Raw genomic sequence first — 19,174 nt, 5'->3', positions numbered from 1 at the left:
TCTAAGGATGAATAATCTAAGGATGAAGGGTGTGATTCAGAGAATCTCTATCGGGATTTGGACTTGAAGAAAAGTGTGAGACTTGAGATTGTCATTCGTTTTGCCAGGTGTGGACATCCCCTTGGAGCTCTCCTCTTTATCATCTTGCTGGTGAGGTCACAGTGCTGTGTGGAACCCTCCGGGCTGCCCCAGGAGGAGAATGATCAGCTTCTGAGAACAGACAGGAACAGCATGCCCCCACAGTCCTGCCAGGAAAAGCAGACAGCAACCCAGGCTGCCTGAGCTCTCTCCTGCCCGTCTAAATTGTATCCTCAGCCAATGTTAAGAGGGAAGCAGTAAAGCCCCTCGGGTAGAACTCAGTTGATATGCCCTGGCCTTTTTCCACTAAGACCTAGTAAAAGGAAGGCCTCCCACAGTAAGGTGTTCCAGCTGAGAGAAGGGGTAGGCTGGTGAGGCAGGAGGGTTGCCAGCCTCCAGCATTTTAAGTAACTGGTAGTTTTCCATCAGGCAACACGAGGCCCTCCCCAAAGCAACCTAGTGGTGTTCAGCTAATTATGCTGGAAAAGTTAACAGATTACAACTCATTGGTGTAAAAGATCAGCATAGCTTTCTGTGAAGGAAAGACTCCTTCACGGAGAAAAGAGAGAAAGCTACGAAGACAATAAGAAAGAAAACAGACCTAGGAAGAAAAGTTCAGGACATTTGGAAGGAAACTATAAAACTTAGAACTTCAAATGAATAGAGACCAACCTGTACACAAGATAAAACTATGACGAAAAAGAGAAGGCTACAAATATAAATGACTGTGTTTAAGTCTTTGAAAACTATTTTACAATTTGCTAAAAATGGAAGAAGGCATAGGGTGAAGAATGAAAGGCTTAGAGGCTTATACAAGGAAGAGAAGCTCTGACAGAACAGACTGATAGAGATCAAAACGAGTTATTGAGTAGCTGTAGATTTGAATTATTTAGAGAAGTATAAAAAGTGAATTAAAACAATCTTTATCATATATTACCTACAATTTGTCTAGTTTTATGGTTATACATAAAATGTCCTGACTACTTTGTAGGGTTGTTACAAGTATCAAATAAGATAATACACCTGGACCAGACTGGGAAAGAACTCTCTGGTTCTTTCCATTTAGTCAGATTTGTTGAATGACTATTACCCACTCTCAAGTATGTTACAAATGGCATCTAGTTTAACCTCTACAACATTCCTGTGAGGTTAGTGGAGACTCTTGAGAGTCTCTTGGACTGCAAGGAGATCCAACCAGTCCATTCTGAAGGCGATCAGCCCTGGGATTTCTTTGGAAGGAATGATGCTAAAGCTGAAACTCCAGTACTTTGGCCACCTCATGCGAAGAGCTGACTCATTGGAAAAGACTCTGATGCTGGGAGGGATTGGGGGCGGAAGGAGAAGGGGACAACAGAGGATGAGATGGCTGGATGGCATCACTGTCTCTAATTCTAGTCTATCTAATAAGGCTAAGTTGTTGTTGTTCAGTCGCTAAGTCATGTCTGATTCTTTGTGACCCTATGGATGACAGCTCACCAAGCTTCCCTGTTCATCCCAGCAATTGCTCAGACTCATGTCCACTGAGTAGATGATGACATCCAACCATCTTATCCTGTCTCACCCTTCTCCTCTTGCCCTGAGTCTTTCCCAGCATCAGGGTCTTTTCCAGTGAGTCAGTTCTTTGCATCAAGTGGCCAAAATACTGGAGCTTCAGCATCAGTTCTTCCAATAAATATTCATGGTTGATTTCCTTTAGGATTGACCGGTTTGATTCCCTTGCTGTCCAAGGAACTGTCAAGGTTAAGTTAGCCAAGAGCATTTAGAATTTATGGTGGTAGAGGATTTCTTAGGCTATTACTAGGGTGCCAAAATGGGATATTAACCATGAGAAGAGACTACTATCTACTTTATCAAAAACTCATTGATCAGCATATACATGAGAAAGCCATGAAAAACCCCCTGACCCTGCAGCCCCTCACCACACTGGGAAATCATCATTGCCCTGAGGACTGATTGTCACTCCCTTGATCAAGAAGCCACGTTTTTTCTTATTAGCATCACAGTCATCATAGCATGGCTGATCTGGGTTCCGAAAAGACAGTCTGATTAAACCATATGCACAGTCTCATTACCAACTCTTCAACATTAATTACTAAAAACTAATCCAGGCTTAATCCTTTAAGGCTTTATACTTAAAGACACAAGCCTGGCCTTCCAATGATGTTCCTGGTTTTTATTCTAGGCTTCACTTAAAATAAAATTTGCTTAGGTAACTTCCTATGATTAAAAAGCTAATGCATTCTAGTTAAGCAAAGATGAAACACAAAAGCAAATTACCTCAGTTTTCTATTCAGTTCTGTTACTATCCAACTACGTGTACTTGGGAGGCCAAATGGTTTTAAGTCTAATTACCCCTGTAATTTAACTACTTTAATTCTCCTATCTGTAAAATTTTAATCATCTTTCTGACGGATGCATAGCTGGTCTGAGTGCTTTTGAGATTCTCAGAGATATCTCAGTGATTGACCTTTGGTGTCACTCTGCAGCTCTAAGATCAGAAAAGATCCTAAACTAGACCGTGCTAACCTGGGGAAAGTGAATGTGTTGAAACAGAGTGTGGTGCTCACTCCTGCAGCCCATAGACTAAAACTGGGACTATACAGGGAAGAAGATTCTTATCAAAGAAATCAACATATGAAGTCTTAACCTGATGGTTACCTGGACCACAATTATTTGGACTTGGGGGAATAATCAATTTTTAAGTTTTAAATTTCTTAAGCAAACTTCTTTTCACCTTTCTTATAACATCCATCCCTGGATATTTCGTATTCCAAATGCTTGTGATGCTAAAATGTGAAGTTCATTTTATGGGATGTTCCCTCACCCCACTCCAGTACTCTTGCTTGGAGAATCCCAGGGATAGGGGAGCCTGGTGGGTTGCTGTCTATGGGGTCACACAGAGTCGGACACGACTGAAGCGACTTAGCAGCAGCAGCAGCAGCACGTGCTGTAATCCACCTTTGGCAGTTATTTAAGAATATTAAACCCTCATTTAAATTTCTCTCTCTCACATACAAACACACACATATATATCCTTGTGTGTCATTCTTGGCCCCTGGACAAGGATGACACACAAATTTGTGAAGTATTCCATATTTTGAAAACTAGAAAAATAAGATGCCTGTGTACACTGTATTATGCCAGTCTATGGCCATATCATATAATACCAGGATGGATGAACTGATCCTAAAGATCCAGCTGGGCTTGCCAGTGGGGCAAATGTCACTTGCCATCGCTCAGTGACAGTTCCCACAAGTCCCAGGGTAACCCTCATTCAGACTCAATCACATACAATGATGCTACAGCCCTCTTTGGAAGGTCCACAGGCTTATACATTGTGTCTGTCACTGAAGAATATTGTTGACATCTCTACTGTGTATCCTGAGAGCACTTTCTTTCATGTGAATCCTTTAGATAAAAACACCTTGATTCATTTCCTAGAGAGCATCTGCTTCTGGACTCTTCATCAGTCAGAACCTGTTGATACTTGTTGACTGTTGATACCTGTTAACTGTTGATACTTGTCAACATAGTGGTAACATAGGTTCCAAGGGGCTTTGGAAAAATAAAAAAGTACTTCATAAATATGGGTGACTATGGCCAGCTGCCTACAAAGCTGAATGTTTTGAGCTCCAATATCTTTTCTATAAAAAATAGATATGATATAGTATTTGCTACTACTACTACTACTACTAAGTTGCTTCAGTCGTGTCCAACTCTATGTGACCCCATAGACGACAGCCCACCAGGCTCCCCCGTCCCTGGGATTCTACAGGCAAGAACACTGGAGTGGGTTGCCATTTCCTTCTCCAATGCATGAAAGTGAAAGTGAAGTCGCTCAGTCGTGTCTGACTCTTAGCGACCCTATGGACTGCAGCCTTCCAGGCTCCTCCATCCATGGGATTTTCCAGGCAAGAGTACTGGAGTGGGGTGCCACAGAGGCTCCATTTCAGCCTCTTCTACCACTTACAGATTTTGTGACTTTAGAAAAGTCACAGGACTGGAATGCAAAGTAGGAAGTCAAGAGATATTTGGAGTAATAGGCAAGTATGGTCTTAGAGTATGAAATGAGCAGGGCAAAGGCTAACGGAGTTTTGCCAAGGGAACACACTGGTCAAAGCAAACACCCTCTTCCAACAACACAAGAGAAGACTTTACATATGGACATCACTAGCTGGTCAATACTTAAATCAGATTGATTATATTCTTTGCAGCTGAAGATGGAGAAGCTCTATACAGTCAGCAAAAACAAGAATGGGAGCTGACTATGGCTCAGATCATGAACTCCTTCTTGCAAAATTCAGACTTAAATTCAAGAAAGTAGGGAAAACCACTAGACCATTCAGGTATGACCTAAATCAAATCCCTTAAGATTATACAGTGGAAGTGAGAAATAGATTCAAGGGATTAGATGTGATAGACAAGAGTGCCTGAAGGACTATGGATGGAGGTTCATAACATTGTATAGGAGACAGTGACCAAAACCATCCCCAAGAAAAAGAAATGCAATGAGGCAAAATGCAAGGAGGCTTTACAAAAAACTGAGCAAATAAGTGAAAGGCAAAGGAGAAAAGGAAAGATATACCCATATGAATGCAGAGTTCCAAAAAATAGCAAGGAGAGATAAGAAAGCTTTTCTAAGTGAACAATGCCAATAAACAGAGGAAAACAACAGAATGGGAAAGACTAGATATCTCTTCAAGAAAATTAGTGATCCCAAGGGAACACTTCATGCAAAGATGAGCACAATAAAGGATAGAAATAATATGGACCTAACAGAAACATAAGATATTAAGAACCGGTGGCAAGAACACACAGAAGAACTGTACAAAAAAGGTCTTAATGACCCAGATAACCACAAAGGTCCATATAGTCAAAGCTACAATTTTTCCAGTAGTCCTGTACAGACGTGACAGTTGGACCAAAAGAAGGCTGAGCACTGAAGAATTGATGTTTTCCAACTGTGATGCTAGAGAAGACTCTTGAGAGTCCCTTGGAGAGCAAGGAGATCAAACCAGTCAGTTCTAAAGGAAACCAACCCTGAAGCTGAAGCTCCAAAACTTTGGCCACCTGATGCGAAGAGCTGAACCACTGGAAAAGACCCTGATGCTGGGAAAGATTGAGGGCAGGAGGAGAAGTGGGCAGCAGAGGATGAGATGTTTGCATGGCTCATCATCTCAAAGGACATGAGTTCGAGCAAACTCCAGGAGACAGTGACTGACAGGGAAGCCTGGTATGCTGCAGTTCATGGGGTCACAAAGAGTCGGACACGACTGAGCAACTGAACAACAATAACACGTTCTCCCAGAACCTATCTTCACCTGAAAAGTGGAAGTTCAATAACAGCAGTACCTATTTCAAAAGACTGCTGTGAGGGCAGATGTTAATATGGGTAGTATTCCTACTGCTGTTGTCAGCACAGTGAAGGTGCTAGTATTTGAATCTGAAACCAGAAATCCAAAAGTTTGAAAGACGTAATTGAATTTAACAGCTCTGTACCTAACAGAATATTTTTTTGATGAAAATAGCAGAAAACTGAACTCGAACTGGTTAAATGCTCATGGGGTTTCACTGGTACATGTGACTGAAAGGTCCATAGAAGACGCCAGCATCAGGCATTGTTTACGTAAGGTCCAGCTCGACCTCTCTGCAGTCCTCCTGGTTCTGCCCACCTCCACTGGAGGCCTCTCCTGCAGGCTGGCTCCCCCCACTGCTGTATTATGCCTACTAGCAGCTACCGAGGCAACACACTTTCTCCTTCACATCCAGGGAAGAGAGAAAGTGACTTCTCACAATGAACAAGAGTCCTCAGCTTTGGAGGCCCTTGTACTAGCCGTTGTGACCAGGTCAATGCCATGTCCTGTTGTGCAGGAGTGGGCAGGCTGAGTGGAGAGGTGTCACACAGTGGGGAAAGATGTCATGAATGTCACAGAGACAACCAGGATGTCCACTACCTTAACACAATACATGCTTAGTGGATGACAGTGTATGCCAAGGAGTTTTGTTTTTAAGGGAAAAAAAAGCATCTATGAAGAAACATTGGATTCTGAGGTTTCTAGGATCCTAATAAGCCCAGGGCTTCCTTGTGGCTCAGATGGTAAAGAATCTGCCCACAATGTGGGAGACCCAGGTTCAATTCCTGAGTCAGGAAGATCCCCTGGAGAAGGGAATGGGCACCTACTCCAGTATTCTTGCCTGGAGAATTCCATGCACAGAGGAGCCTGGCAGGCTACACAGTTCATGGGGTCACAAATGGCCGGGGGTACCAATAGATAGGGACTTCCCTGGGGGTCTCATGGTTAAGAGTTGGCCTTCCAATGCAGGGGGTATAGGTTCACCCCTGGTCAGGGAGCTAAGACCTCACATGTCTCATGGCCAAAAAACCAAAACATAAAACAGAAGCAATATTGTAACAAATTCAATAAGAGACTTTGGGCTTCCATGGTGGCTGAGACATTAAAGAATCCTCCTGTCAATGCAGATGACATGGATTCAATCCCTGACTCAGGGATCTCCCTGGAGATCCCTAGGTCTGCCCTGGTGGGCTACAGTCCCTACGGTCACAAAGAGTAGGACATGACTGAGCAACTAACACTTTCACTTTCAGGAGCAGGTAAGGAGCTGGCAGGGACTCTGATCTGACCAACAGAAATCCCAGACTGTAACCCTCCAATTCCTACAAATCTGAAATCAAATGGAGAAACTGAAGGATAAAACTTTCCCAGAATTGGGACATGGTTTTTAACAATGAAAGCTCCTCTCCTTGCTTTTCCACAGGAAATCCATGAATACTTGGTCAATACCATTGGGACTCAGTCAATACCACTGGAAAGGCAGAAGCACCGACACAAACGTGATCTCTACTTAGAAACAAAGTAAAAGTCCCAGAACCAGCCTCTTAAGGTGATTTCCTTTTGCCTAAATAATGCATTTCCTAGGTCTAAGGGCTCATTTGACTGTAAGATATTGAGATCCACTCAAGGTATGTAAGTGAAAAAAGGAATTTATTGGATGAAAACCAAGTATTTCCCAGCCAGCAATTAAAGCTGGCCTCAAAAGGGACTGGATTCACTTGACCAGGAAGTGAATGTTGACTTGCTTTAGTCTCCTCTCTGTCACAGTCAGCTTTCCTGGGTCAGCTTGTTCATGGGTCAGCCTTGGTTTTATGTAGTCCTTATTCAAGAGCCGCTTCTACATTTAGGGTCAGGTATCTGTCTTTGGCGTAAGCGATGGTTGGGGAGGGCATGATCACCAGGTTAGTTCTGCTGCACACTTTGGAGGAGCTATGTCAGCAGACTCTGAGAAGGGGAGTGAGCAGAAGAGTTAAAGTAACCGACACATGTTAGATGTGTCAGTCCTTTCCTTTTCTATTACAGTACAGTCAGCATCACATGATTTCATAAAAACACCAGAGAAATCGAAACCAGTAAAGGAACATGGACTAAGTCTAGATAACTAACCTCTCAGCAGGGATTTCTGATGGGCAGATCAGAGTCTCTGCCATTCTACATTTTTATGTATCCTGTAAACAGCACAATTTCTTAGTTCTGCATTTTTGCTACCTGCCACGTACAGACACTCATCCTTGTAACTCATAGGACTGGAGAAAGGATAAAGAAATAATTGATGTGAAAGTACTTTAAATCATTAAAATGATGTTATTTACACTCTGCACACTATCATGCATCTCTTCTGAATTCTAACTGAAACCCTACTGTTTCCATGGAAATACTTATGAGTTCAAGGATTATTCATCAAAATAACCATTTGGGGTTAGTTCTCCTAGCTGGACACAGACCTTATATCTACCACTAACTGTGCAGAAGAGTGTTTTACAAGTTATAGAGCACATACATAGCTACATGCACAGCAGACATGAAAGAGGAGCACTACAAAGGCTATGAGAGTTGGACCATAAAGAAGGCTGAGTGCTGAAGAACTCATGCTTTTGAACCATGATGCTGGTTCAAGATTGAAGGCAGGAGGAGAAGGGGATGAAAGAGGATGAGATGATTGGATGGCATCACTGACTCAATGGACATGAATTTGAGCAAACTTTGGGAGATAGTGAAGGACAGGGAAGCCTCCCTGGAGGACAGGGAGCCGACAGAAGCTCAGACGGTAAAGAATCTGCCTGAAGTGCAAGAGACCCAGGTTTGATCCCTGGGTTGAGAGAAGGGGATGGCAATCTCCTTCAGTATTCTTGCCTGGAGAATTCCACCGACAGAGGAGCCTGGAAAGTCCATAGGGCTGCAAAGAGTTGGACACGTCTGAGTGACTAACACACTTGTCAGTAACTGGTTATCCGGTCTTAGGTATCTCAGTCGGCTTCTCCTGGTCTGTTTCCTAATTTGTAAAATGAGGACATTTTTAGGTACTAAAATGTAGGTAGTAGGTATTCTCTAATGCATCAGTTCCATTACTCTGTGTTCCAGACAGGGCTCCAGAGTCTTAAAGAGCTACTGTTCCTAGAAAAAGTTACTTCTCAAAGGCGAGGTGAAAGAAAGCATAGTATTTCTCACATGTTTTAATCCCATATTTTCTGAGTACATTTAAAGTCTAAATCTTATTTAATGTCTGAGGCAACATGTTTTCATGTCTGAGGAGATCGTGTCCATCTTCTTCATCCCCATCACGAGGGAAGCAAAAGTGGAAACACCAAAACAAATTTTTAAATTTAAAAAAAAAAAAAAACTTTACTACCAAAATGACTGAAAAAAAGAAGCCCATGGAAAAAAAACACAAGCAAATGCCAAACAGCAAAATTTCAGTCTGTCAAATACAGTTATGTGTGATTAACACTCCACAGTTGAATTATTTAAACTCAGTAACTAGCAGGCCCAAGCAAACAAACGTCATCCAGTACAGAAATCATCATCCCAATTATGCCACAATCCAAAACAAATCTCTGAACAAAGGGAAAAACTTGTTGCTTCAAAAGAACAAACAGGAACAGATCAGAAATTTCTTTAGCCTTTGTAGGAATAAGTTAGGCTAACAAAGGTCCCTTTAAACAGGGCTTCACTGGTGGCTCAGGAGTAAAGAATCTGCCTGCAATGCAGGAGCTACAAGGAGACTCAGGTTCAGTCCCTGGGTCAGGAAGATCCCCTGGAGAAGGAAATGGCAACCCACTCCAGTATTCTTGCCTAGAGAATCCCATGGACAGAGGAGCCTGGTGGGCTACAGTTCATGGGGTCACAAAGAGTCAGACGCAACTGAAGCGATTTAGCACGCATGAAATCTTAAGCAACTTCTGCCAAGGGATTCAAATTTCCTAGAATAATCTAAAGTAGCCCTTCCCAATCCATTTCCGAGCCCTAATAACCTAAGGCATCCATTGTATTCGAAGAACTGACTTCTCTCCTTTGCATCTAGATAGGAACTTCCTATGTACCATCCATGAGAGAACTGAGAAAATAGTCAAATCATATTTTAAAACTCCAATTCAGAAAGGCTGACTTAACAGACTTAATACTCAGCACTCTTTGCACTTCATCTCTTTACAGTCGTTTGCGGTTCTTACAAGCCACAGAAATATGCCATACTAACTTTCATGCACTGGAGAGGGAAATGGCACCCCACTCCAGTGTTCTTGCCTGGAGAATCCCAGGGACAGGGGAGCCTGGTGGGCTGCCGTCTATGGGGTCGCACAGAGTCGGACAAGACTGAAGCGACTTAGCAGCAGCAGCAGCAAAAATAATTAATTCCTCAATATCATAACCACTTAGGGTTATATTACTTCAGTTTTCTTACAAGTTTTATATTTAAGTGGATCATTTGCTGAATGAAGGTCAAAATAAGATTTATACATTATAATTGTTTGATATTGAGCCTCTTCTGATACTTAGGTTTTCTAGCTTTCTTTTAAATTTTTCTTTCTTTATCTGTTTGCTTTTTATTGAAAAATCAGATCATTTCCCCTAGCTTTCCTCATGGTTTGTATTTTGCTGATTGTATCTCCATGGTGTCATTAAACATGTTCTGCTGGCCCTTCATTTCTTATACATTTAGGAATTAGCTCTAGTCTTGATCCAGGCAGGTCATTTTGTTGTTCTTGTTGTGGTACATGTTTGTGTGATACTTATACATGGCAGTTTCAGTTTGTATTTACACCAAGGGAATCAGATTAAGTTTATATAAATCAATGATTGCCAAACTTATCTACCCATAGAACTCTTTAAAAAATAGCAAAATCTCTTAGGATTTCAGTGATTATATTTAATAAACAGTGGTCAAATGGGCAAGAGTATCACTTAGATTCTCTAGGACAGGCATTTTGTACTTTATTTTTAAAATATATTTATTTGTTTTCATTTGTTCATTTGCCTACAGTGGGTCTTAGTTGCTGCATGCGGAATCTTTTAGTTGTGGCAATGGCGTGTGAACGCTTAGTTACAGCATGTGGGATCTAGTTCATTGACCAGGGATCGAACTCAGCCCCCTGCATTGGGAGCGTGGAGTCTTAGCCACTAGACCATGAGGAAAATCCCACAGTTTGTACTTGAAAGTGTCAGAAGTAAAATGTTTTCTTTTGTGATGTCATCAGCCATTAAGTAGCCATTGTCTTAATTTATTAATTTATTGGAGCTTTCAAAATGATACTTTTTAAAGAACTTTATTTTTAAATTATTTATTATTTTTGGCTGCACTGAGTCTTCATTGCTGCACGTGGGCTTTCTCTAGTTGCAGCAAGCAGGGTTATTCTTCGTTGTGGTGTGTGGGCTTGTCATTGCAGTGGCTTCTCTTATTGGGGAACATAGGCTAAGTAGCTGCAATGCATGGCTTTAGTTGCTCTGCAGTATGTAAGGTCTTCCCTGACCAGGGATTAAACCTGTATCCCCTGCATTGGTAAGTGAATTCCCAAATATTGGACCACCAGGGGAGTCCCAGTGACACTTAATTTTAACATGTCTTCTTTATTTATTATCTGGAGTACTTCTAAAAAAAAGTAACCTCTCTTTTCCTTTTTTTTTTTTTTTAACCCTGAGATGCAGATCTTATGGGAAAAGCAGGATAAATGATTCATTTTTAACCTTTATTTTCCAGTTCAAAATAATGGATTGACAGAGACTAAGGGGAAGAAGGAATGAGGAGTTAGTGTTTAATGGGCACAGAGTTTCAATTTGGGAAGGTGAGAAAGTTCTGGAGATGGATGGTGCTAATGGTTGTTCAACAGTGTGAATGTACTTAATGCCACTGAACAGTACATTTTAAAATGTTTAAGTGGTACTTTTATGTTATGTATATTTTACCATAATAAATTAAAAACAACAACAAAAGTTGGTTTTCATTCACTTTCCAAAAGTGACCGTTTGTTTATTCTTGCCTTTTTTAAAGTGTTAGTAAGAACTCATGAATTTTAGCACATTTGATGTATTTCAGTCTTCGTGTGGTTGTCCTAGTTCATCTTCAGATTGGCCCATTTGTGATCTGTGATGCCTTTTCTGGTTTACTCCTGAGTCCTTTTGACATTGATTCTAGTAGTCTTTGATAACAGCTCCCTCCTCTTTTGTATAACAAGATGTTCCTGGCTCATCATGAAAATGTCCTGCCCAACATATAAAATTGGCTAGTTCACCAAGGAACTCTGATTCATTTTAATGGGAAATGGTATTTAGAGACTGTAATGTAGGTGCTAAACATGCCCATTGATACTGAGTTGGTCTTTGTTTCTTTGGCCTTTTTTAGTGGACAAAGATAGAGAGAACTTTTTTTTCTATAAACTACATCATGGGTTCACGTGGGTACTTCCAATTCCAACTCAGAACTATAGGGTGTTTACTTGCTAATTTTTACCTCCTTTTTTCAAATATACTTAAAAATCTCAGTTCTCCCGAGAAATCAATTAATAGCCTTATGGGGATTCCCTTAAATAAGACTCTCTGTTTTTCTCCTGCTGCCTTTAGAAATCTCTCTTTATCAACTTACGCCATTTTAATTATGATATGTCTGGGTGTGGGTCTGTTTGGGCTTCATTGAGTTAACAAGCCCCTTCACCACAACAAGGTATAATCCATGAAGGGGATTTTCAGTCATAATTTTTTAAAATATAATTTAAATCCCTTTCTTCCTTCTCCTTCTGGAACCTCTACAATATGAATATTGAAATGCCTAGTGTTATTCCAGAGATCTCCAAGATTGCTCATTTTAAAAAAATTTGCTGTTGTGATTGAGTGGTTTTCATTATTCTATCTTCTAGATCACTTAAGTGTTCTTCTGTATTAGTCTGCTATCCATTCTTTCTATTGTGTTTTTTTATTTTAACTATCAAAACTACTATGTATAAATAGATAAACAATAAGGATATATTGTATAGCACAGGGAATTATAGGCTTTATCTTGTAATAACTTTTAATGGAGTGTTATCTGTAAACATACTGAATCACTATGCTGAATACCTGAAACTAATACTGTAAATCAACTATATTTCAATTAAAAAACTCAATTCTCAGTGATAGTACTCTAATTACTAATTTGATATATCTCACAGTACCTGAAAGCAGTTTCTAAATACTTAAAATATACAACTCCTTATTTTTTTTTTTGATTGGTGCTGTCATTATCTCAGGCATTATGGAAGTTTTGAATAAGTTGTGAACAAACAAAAACCCGGCAAAAACTACATGACAAATAAAGCTATATGTAATATTAAATTTAAAGGAGATCAATAAGTCTTTAATAAATTGATAGAAGCACATGCCTACTCAATTTATGTTGCTGCTGCTGCTGCTAAGTCGCTTCAGTCGTGTCCGACTCTGTGCGACCCCAAAGACGGCAGCCCACCAGGCTCCCCCGTCCCTGGGATTCTCTAGGCAAGAACACTGGAGCGGGTTGCCATTTCCTTCTCCAGTGCGTGAAAGTGAAAAGTGAAAGTGAAGTTGTTCAGTCATGTCCAACTCTTAGCGACCCCATGGACTGCAGCCCACCAGGTCCCTTCGTCCATGGGATTTTCCAGGTAAGAGTACTGGAGTGGGGTGCCATCGCCTTCTCCGTAATTATTTTTAGGTATGATTAAATACTAATGTTATATTTTAAAAGTCATTAGAGAAATATCTTTAGAGAGTCAAGATTCAGATGTCTTCTATTTTTTTCAAAATAATCAGGGGTAAGGACATAGAAGAAACAAAAAAGGGTCATAAATTGATCATTGTCAAAACTGGGCAACAGAAAAAAGGATTCACTGTAATGTTTTATCTACTTTTTGCATATGTTTGGAAGTTTTTGTAACAATTTTTTTTTTAAGGAAGAAAACTAAAACCCCAAATGCAATTCTTGGGTCTAGTGCATAATTCAAATTAGCTTTAGTCAAGTAACAGCTTTTATTACAATTAAGAAACTATCAATCTTCAATAACTCAACCTAAAAACAATTGAAATTCATGCTTTTCTTCTGCTCTCCATGAAAATGATTTTCAGGATCAATTAAATTTCAAATAACTGTGACTTTTCAGGGTGATATAAAGCTTGGTAAATCTTACTGCTATATTTGTCACACTTGGCATAGTACTCCTATTAAAGATGTTCTTAGAGTGCAATGTTGCTTAAACAATTTAAATAATTTCAATTTTAAAATTTCTAAAGATATTGGACAAATCCTCACTCAAGTTTCTTCTTTCAAAGGTTGAAAGTGAAAAAAGTGTTAGTCGCTCAGTTGTGTCCAACTCTTTCTGACCCCATGGACTGTAGCCCACCAGGCTCCTCCGTCCCTGGGATTCTCCAGGCAAGAATACTGGAGTGGGTTGCCATGCCCTCCTCCAGGGGATTTTCCAGACTCAGATATCCAACCTGTATCTCTATGTCTCCTACATTGGCAGGCAAGTTCTTTACCACTAACACCACTTGGTAAGCCCTTAATAAGATGTAACATGAATGTGTTAGTTGCTAAGTTATATCCAACTCTGTGATGCCATGGAGTGTAGCCTGCCAGGCTAGGCAAGAGTACTGCAGTGGGTTGCCATTTCCTTCTCCATGGGATCTTCCCAACCTGGGCATCGAACCCGTCTCCTGCATTGCAGGCGGATGCTTTACCTTAACGACCAAATGAAAATGTTTCTGCCTTCTTTAAAATTATTGTTAAAGACAACATTCTTTACATTTCCTGGAGCTCTTTATGCTGCTGCTGCTGCTAAGTAGCTTCAGTCGTGTCCGACTCTGTGCGACCCCATAGACGGCAGCCCACCAGGCTCCTCTGTTCCTGGGATTCTCCAGGCAAGAATACTGGAGTGGGTTGCCATTTCCTTCTCCAAGGGAGCTCTTTATACATGTTCCAAATCAAAAGTTTTTTTATAACTCACTTCCAGAAAAAGTTTTTCTTTTAAGGTGGTATAAATCTTTTTAATCATTCAGTAAATAGTATAATGAATTTCCTGCCTTTTTGTTGTTGTTGTTATAGCCTTCCAGGAAACTCAAAGATAAATTTCATTACTACTCTATTTTTTAAGAGTCCCCTGCGTCCATTTTACATGATTTATAAATCTTTATACAGAGACCTGCCATGCTGCGATTCATGGGGTTGCAGAGAGTCGGACACGACTGAGCGACTTAATGATTATAAAAATGTACCCTTCAGAATTAGTAAAAACATGTCATTGATGCACACATCTCCAAAACAGGCCTACATCTTATAGTTTTCCCAGAAGCATGTTCTTTTTATTTAATATAACACTAATAATGGTATCTTATATCTTATTGGAGTTTAGATTTGACAAAATGTAAAAATGTCTTCAACAACAATAAATGTAATAGGAAAATACTAGTGTAGAAGAACATTAAAATTGGAAAAACTAGGTATGGAGTTAAGCCTTATTAAATATTTCAACTTATCTACCATATTTCAAAGAGCTATTTCTCATGTCTTACCTTTTAAAAATTAATATGTGTTGAAGGAATTGGTCTTTGCTATACATAATTATTTGAAAACGTCTTATATTCAGCTTATACTCTTTGTTCCAACAGAAAAAGTTATGCAAGCTTCATATTTCAACCTTAATATAAAATTTCCCAGAATCATGTGTATAAACATTTTCTTTCAGATCCTAATTATTCAACAAAGCGTATTGGATCAATGACTTCACACAACCACTACTGTCAGTATCATTTGACTACCATACCATTAATCAACCACATCTCCTGGGGAGGAGGAGAATAAACCGTCCCACAATACGTATATTATAAAAATCATTTCTAGAGTGGACCTCCGGAGCAAAGTTTGGAATCAGCACTAATGCCCATCTACCTTACAAGTTAATTGAATCTCATCAGGCTTTTTCTTCATAAAAATGTATTTTAGAAATTACTATTTGAGCTGAATGTTAATAATATGAGCAGAACCTTTTGTGTTGTATTTGAAAGGCATAATAATATTTTCAAATTATCTTGTTATGCTAACCTATGAATACTGTGTTTCTCTGGAGGATGTACTAATTTTATAGCAGATTTCAAGGGCCATACATTCCTGGAAGATATTACCAGGCATTTCCCCCTGATGGATTTATTTCTTCTTTTTCCATATTCCTAGAGCCCTTGTCATTTCCCTCACTTCCTAGCATTTATTCAAACCTTTCCATGTGGCTTTACTTGGCTATTGTGAGGGAAAAGACAATATAATCTGATGGTTAAGGATAAGGGCTTTAGAAACCCAGATGGGTTCTGCTCTCTACCTGTGTGACGTGGTACATGGCTTCTAAGAAACCTGGGCATTAGTATTTTCATTTATGAAATTAGGATGATACCCACCTTGCAGGCATGTTACAAAGATTCTATGGTAATATGTATGAAGAGCTTGATACAGTGTCAGGATGACTATTATTTCAGCATTTTGGTTACACTTTTGCTGAGAACCAAATGTGCAACTTTCTGGCCCAAACTGTGCAGTGAGAAAGAAGGATAAGCCATCAGCAGAAAATTCCCAGGACTGGAAGTTATGGACCATCTTCTACCCTGGTGACTGAGCATCTAGTCAGGGCTACAAAGCATCATGCAAGTAGTTAGGGACATAGAGGAGCACAGGGAATGGTCACTGCCTTTAAGGAGCTGACAGTCTTTTAGACATGAAATGCCACAAATAAAAAGCAAAGCAGTACAGAAATAAAAAGGGGAGAAGAGACAAATCTCCCTTGCAGGAAAATTCCCAATAACTGACGTAGCTACTCTGCCCTCAAGGAGGCTGATAACTCCTTACTACTTAAGGATACACAGCCTCCCAAAGAGGATAATATGGAAAGGGGAAACAAAGAGTAGCTTTACCATAGAGAAACCTGACAAACACTGCCTCAGCCAGATGACCAAGGTCAACATCAACAGTGAGAAGTCATGCTGATACTATGAAACCTTAATATGATGTGATGTATTACCTCACCTCTGTGGTCCTCCTTTCTGAAATACATAACCCCAGTCTAACGGTGAGAAACACATCAGACAAATCCCAATTGAGGAACACTGTACAAAATACCTGACCAGTACTTTTCAAAGATGTCGAGGTCATCGAGGTCATCAAAATAAAGAACACTGAGAAGGTGTCACAGTGCAGAGGAGTCTAAGACAAGCTGACTAAATGCAAGGTGGAATCCTGGATAGGATCCTGGAAGAGAAAAAGGACATTAGATAAAAACTAAGGAAATCTGTATAAAACAGCGATTTCAATTAACGTTAATGCATTAGCATTGGTTCACGAATTCTGACAACTGTACCATACTAATGTTATAATAACAGGAGAAACTGAGTGTGTGGCATATAGGAACTCTACTATCTTATCAATTTTTCTATAAACCTAAAGCTGTTCAAAAGCCTAAATGTATAGGGTGTTGGTCAGGACTGAATGATATCCCTTTTAAAAATGAAAACAAAATACCAACAAGAAGAACATAAAAACTTCAGGGTAAGAGCAGATTCATACTTAGCTAAAAACAAAACAGAGCAGACCTATAAGCTAGAGGTTATCTATGTAGACAATGAGCCAAATCCACTCAGAGATACATCTGATGCTCATCTTCAGAAACTCTCTTAGGGCTATCAGCAGCATCCTAAAGCTTGAAGATGCCACCTAGGATATCAGTTTCAGAGGCAGCCCACTTCCTTCTCAATGCCAACCCATTCTGTGATCGGACAGCATATGCAGGAAAAACTGCTTTTGAAAATGAGTTTTCAACCTTTCTGTTAAGGGTTGTTTTCGAACAACCATCAGGCCAGAAGATGCTTTCATGTTTTATTAGGGGAACATAGTAGGCACATTTAAGGTGGAATTGTAATGAGATCCTAAAGGAAATCAGTCCTGAATATTCATTGGAAGGACTGATGCTGAAGCTGAAACTCCAATACTTTGGCCATCTGATACAAAGAGCTGACTCACTGGAAAAGACCCTGATACTGGGAAAGATTGAAGGCAGGAGGAGAAGAGGACGACAGAGGATGAGACGGTTGGATGGCATCACTGACTCAATGAACATCAGTTTGAGTAAGCTGCGGGAGTTGGTGAGGTACAGGGAGGCCTGGCATGCTGCAGTCCTTGGGGTCACAGAGAGTCGGACACGACTGAGGAACTGAACTCAACTGTAATGAAAAGACAATGAAAGAAGAATGAAAAATTAGAACTAGTAACTTAACCTCTAACATTGACCTAAGCATTATGCCCTTTGAGTAGTACATTAGAATCACCTGGAGAACTTTAAAAACTCATCATGCCCTGGCCCTGGCTCAAATCAATTAGAATCTCTGGGGTGGGGCCCAGGCTTTAGTACTTTTTAAAGCTCCCCAGGTGATTGCATTGTGCAACCCAGTTAGGAATCCTCTGCTCTACAGGGAGTTAGTCTAAACTTTGAATATCAAATACTCTTAAAAAGCTGGATTAAACCAGGCATCCTAGGAGTACAAAACCCTGAGATATTACTCAGTTGAATATAAAACTATAATTTTAACAATTTGTCTTTTTAAGTCAAACGTACGCAGATTTGACTTTCCCTCTTCTTCAGATGTTTCCACAGCAGAAACAATTACCTCTTAAGTTCAGATCTTTCCCGCCCCCCCTCAGTATACTTAAGGAGAATAAGAAATCTCATCCCCATTCTCCCACCCTCAGTGGTTGGCCTTTCAAAATAGAAAAATAAAGACTTCTCTTAAATGTTTCAAAACAAAATAATTAAGATGTATCTTTGGGTAAATAACCCATGAAACCCAATGAGGTATTTCCTTTATTTTGTAGTAGTCACAGACTCAGGATCAGTCACAAAAATAGTTGCATAGTTCTGACTCTGCCAAATGGCTCAGTGACATTACATCAGAGGAGGGCTGCGCCCTGTGGGAGTTCTGAACAGCATGCACCTATCAGCCACATGCGTACTGCCTACTGAGCTGTGGAGTGGTAGCCTTTTTCCAAGATGTGAACTCTTCCTAAATAGATAAAACAGCATCATAACAATTTGCCCAGCCTAATTGGAGGAGGTTATCCAAACCTGACTGAGGATGCTCAACAAACAAGATAAAGACAGCTTTAATTGTCCTGAAGGCTTAAAATTCCTCCCAAGGAAAGTATCAGTGGCAGTGGCTAGACAGCTGGGTTTCTAAGAAAAGCGTAGCTCTTTCTACCATGAGAGGGATTAAATCTTTAAGGCAGCCTCTTTTTCTCCAAAAGGCATTTAGATAGTAAAGGGGAATGAAATTAACTTTCCCTCACCCCTCACCTGATTCAATTCTGACTCACTTCAGATGGGAAGGACAGCTGTAAAACCACTACAGCACTTGGCTTTCAGGTGGTTGGTGGTATGTTTGTTTCCGAGGTGTAGGAATACTATTCAGCAATAAAAAGGAAGGAAATAGGCATACATGCTATACATGAATGAAACTCAAGAACATTCTGCTTAGTAAAAGAAGCCACGTATTGTATCATTCCATTTATATGAAACACCAATAAAAGACAAATCTTTAGAGACAGGAAGTAGGTTGGTGTTGCCTAGGGCTGAGGGTGGGAGAGGATTGGTGGCCAACAGTCTGAAGGGGCCCTTTTGGGGGTGCTGGGAGTGGTCTATAACTCTGTATGTAAACTTATTAAAAATGGTGGGAATTACTGAAAAGGGATGGATTTTGTGATACAAAAATTACTGGTT

General features: G+C 40.1%; 1 protein-coding gene and 1 long non-coding RNA gene across 2 annotated transcripts in view; both read right to left on the bottom strand.

Moving 5' to 3' along the window:
- The window catches only part of LOC147349315 (uncharacterized), a 151,968-nt gene that overhangs the window by 131,285 nt on the left and 1,509 nt on the right, over positions 1-19,174 (bottom strand). The window contains exon 4 of the mRNA XM_086364982.1: positions 16,528-16,656. Within this exon, the coding sequence (XP_086221108.1) occupies positions 16,595-16,656 (62 nt within the window). The 3' untranslated portion in view covers positions 16,528-16,594. The remainder of the gene's footprint in view (positions 1-16,527; positions 16,657-19,174) is intronic.
- Positions 17,469-18,656, bottom strand: LOC147349316 (uncharacterized). Its single transcript, XR_015149794.1, has 2 exons — positions 18,524-18,656; positions 17,469-17,624 (listed from the first exon to the last, which is right to left on the bottom strand). It is a non-coding gene; the product is annotated as an uncharacterized LOC147349316 (long non-coding RNA).

Source organism: Bos grunniens, chromosome 21 (genome assembly GCF_055505025.1).
Source record: "Bos grunniens cultivar Pamir isolate PY7600 chromosome 21, Bosgru_T2T1.0, whole genome shotgun sequence".
In the NCBI taxonomy this organism is placed as follows: domain Eukaryota; kingdom Metazoa; phylum Chordata; class Mammalia; order Artiodactyla; family Bovidae; genus Bos; species Bos grunniens.
The sequence above is the reverse complement of the archived record's forward strand: the minus strand, read 5'-3'. Positions and strand labels throughout refer to the sequence as shown.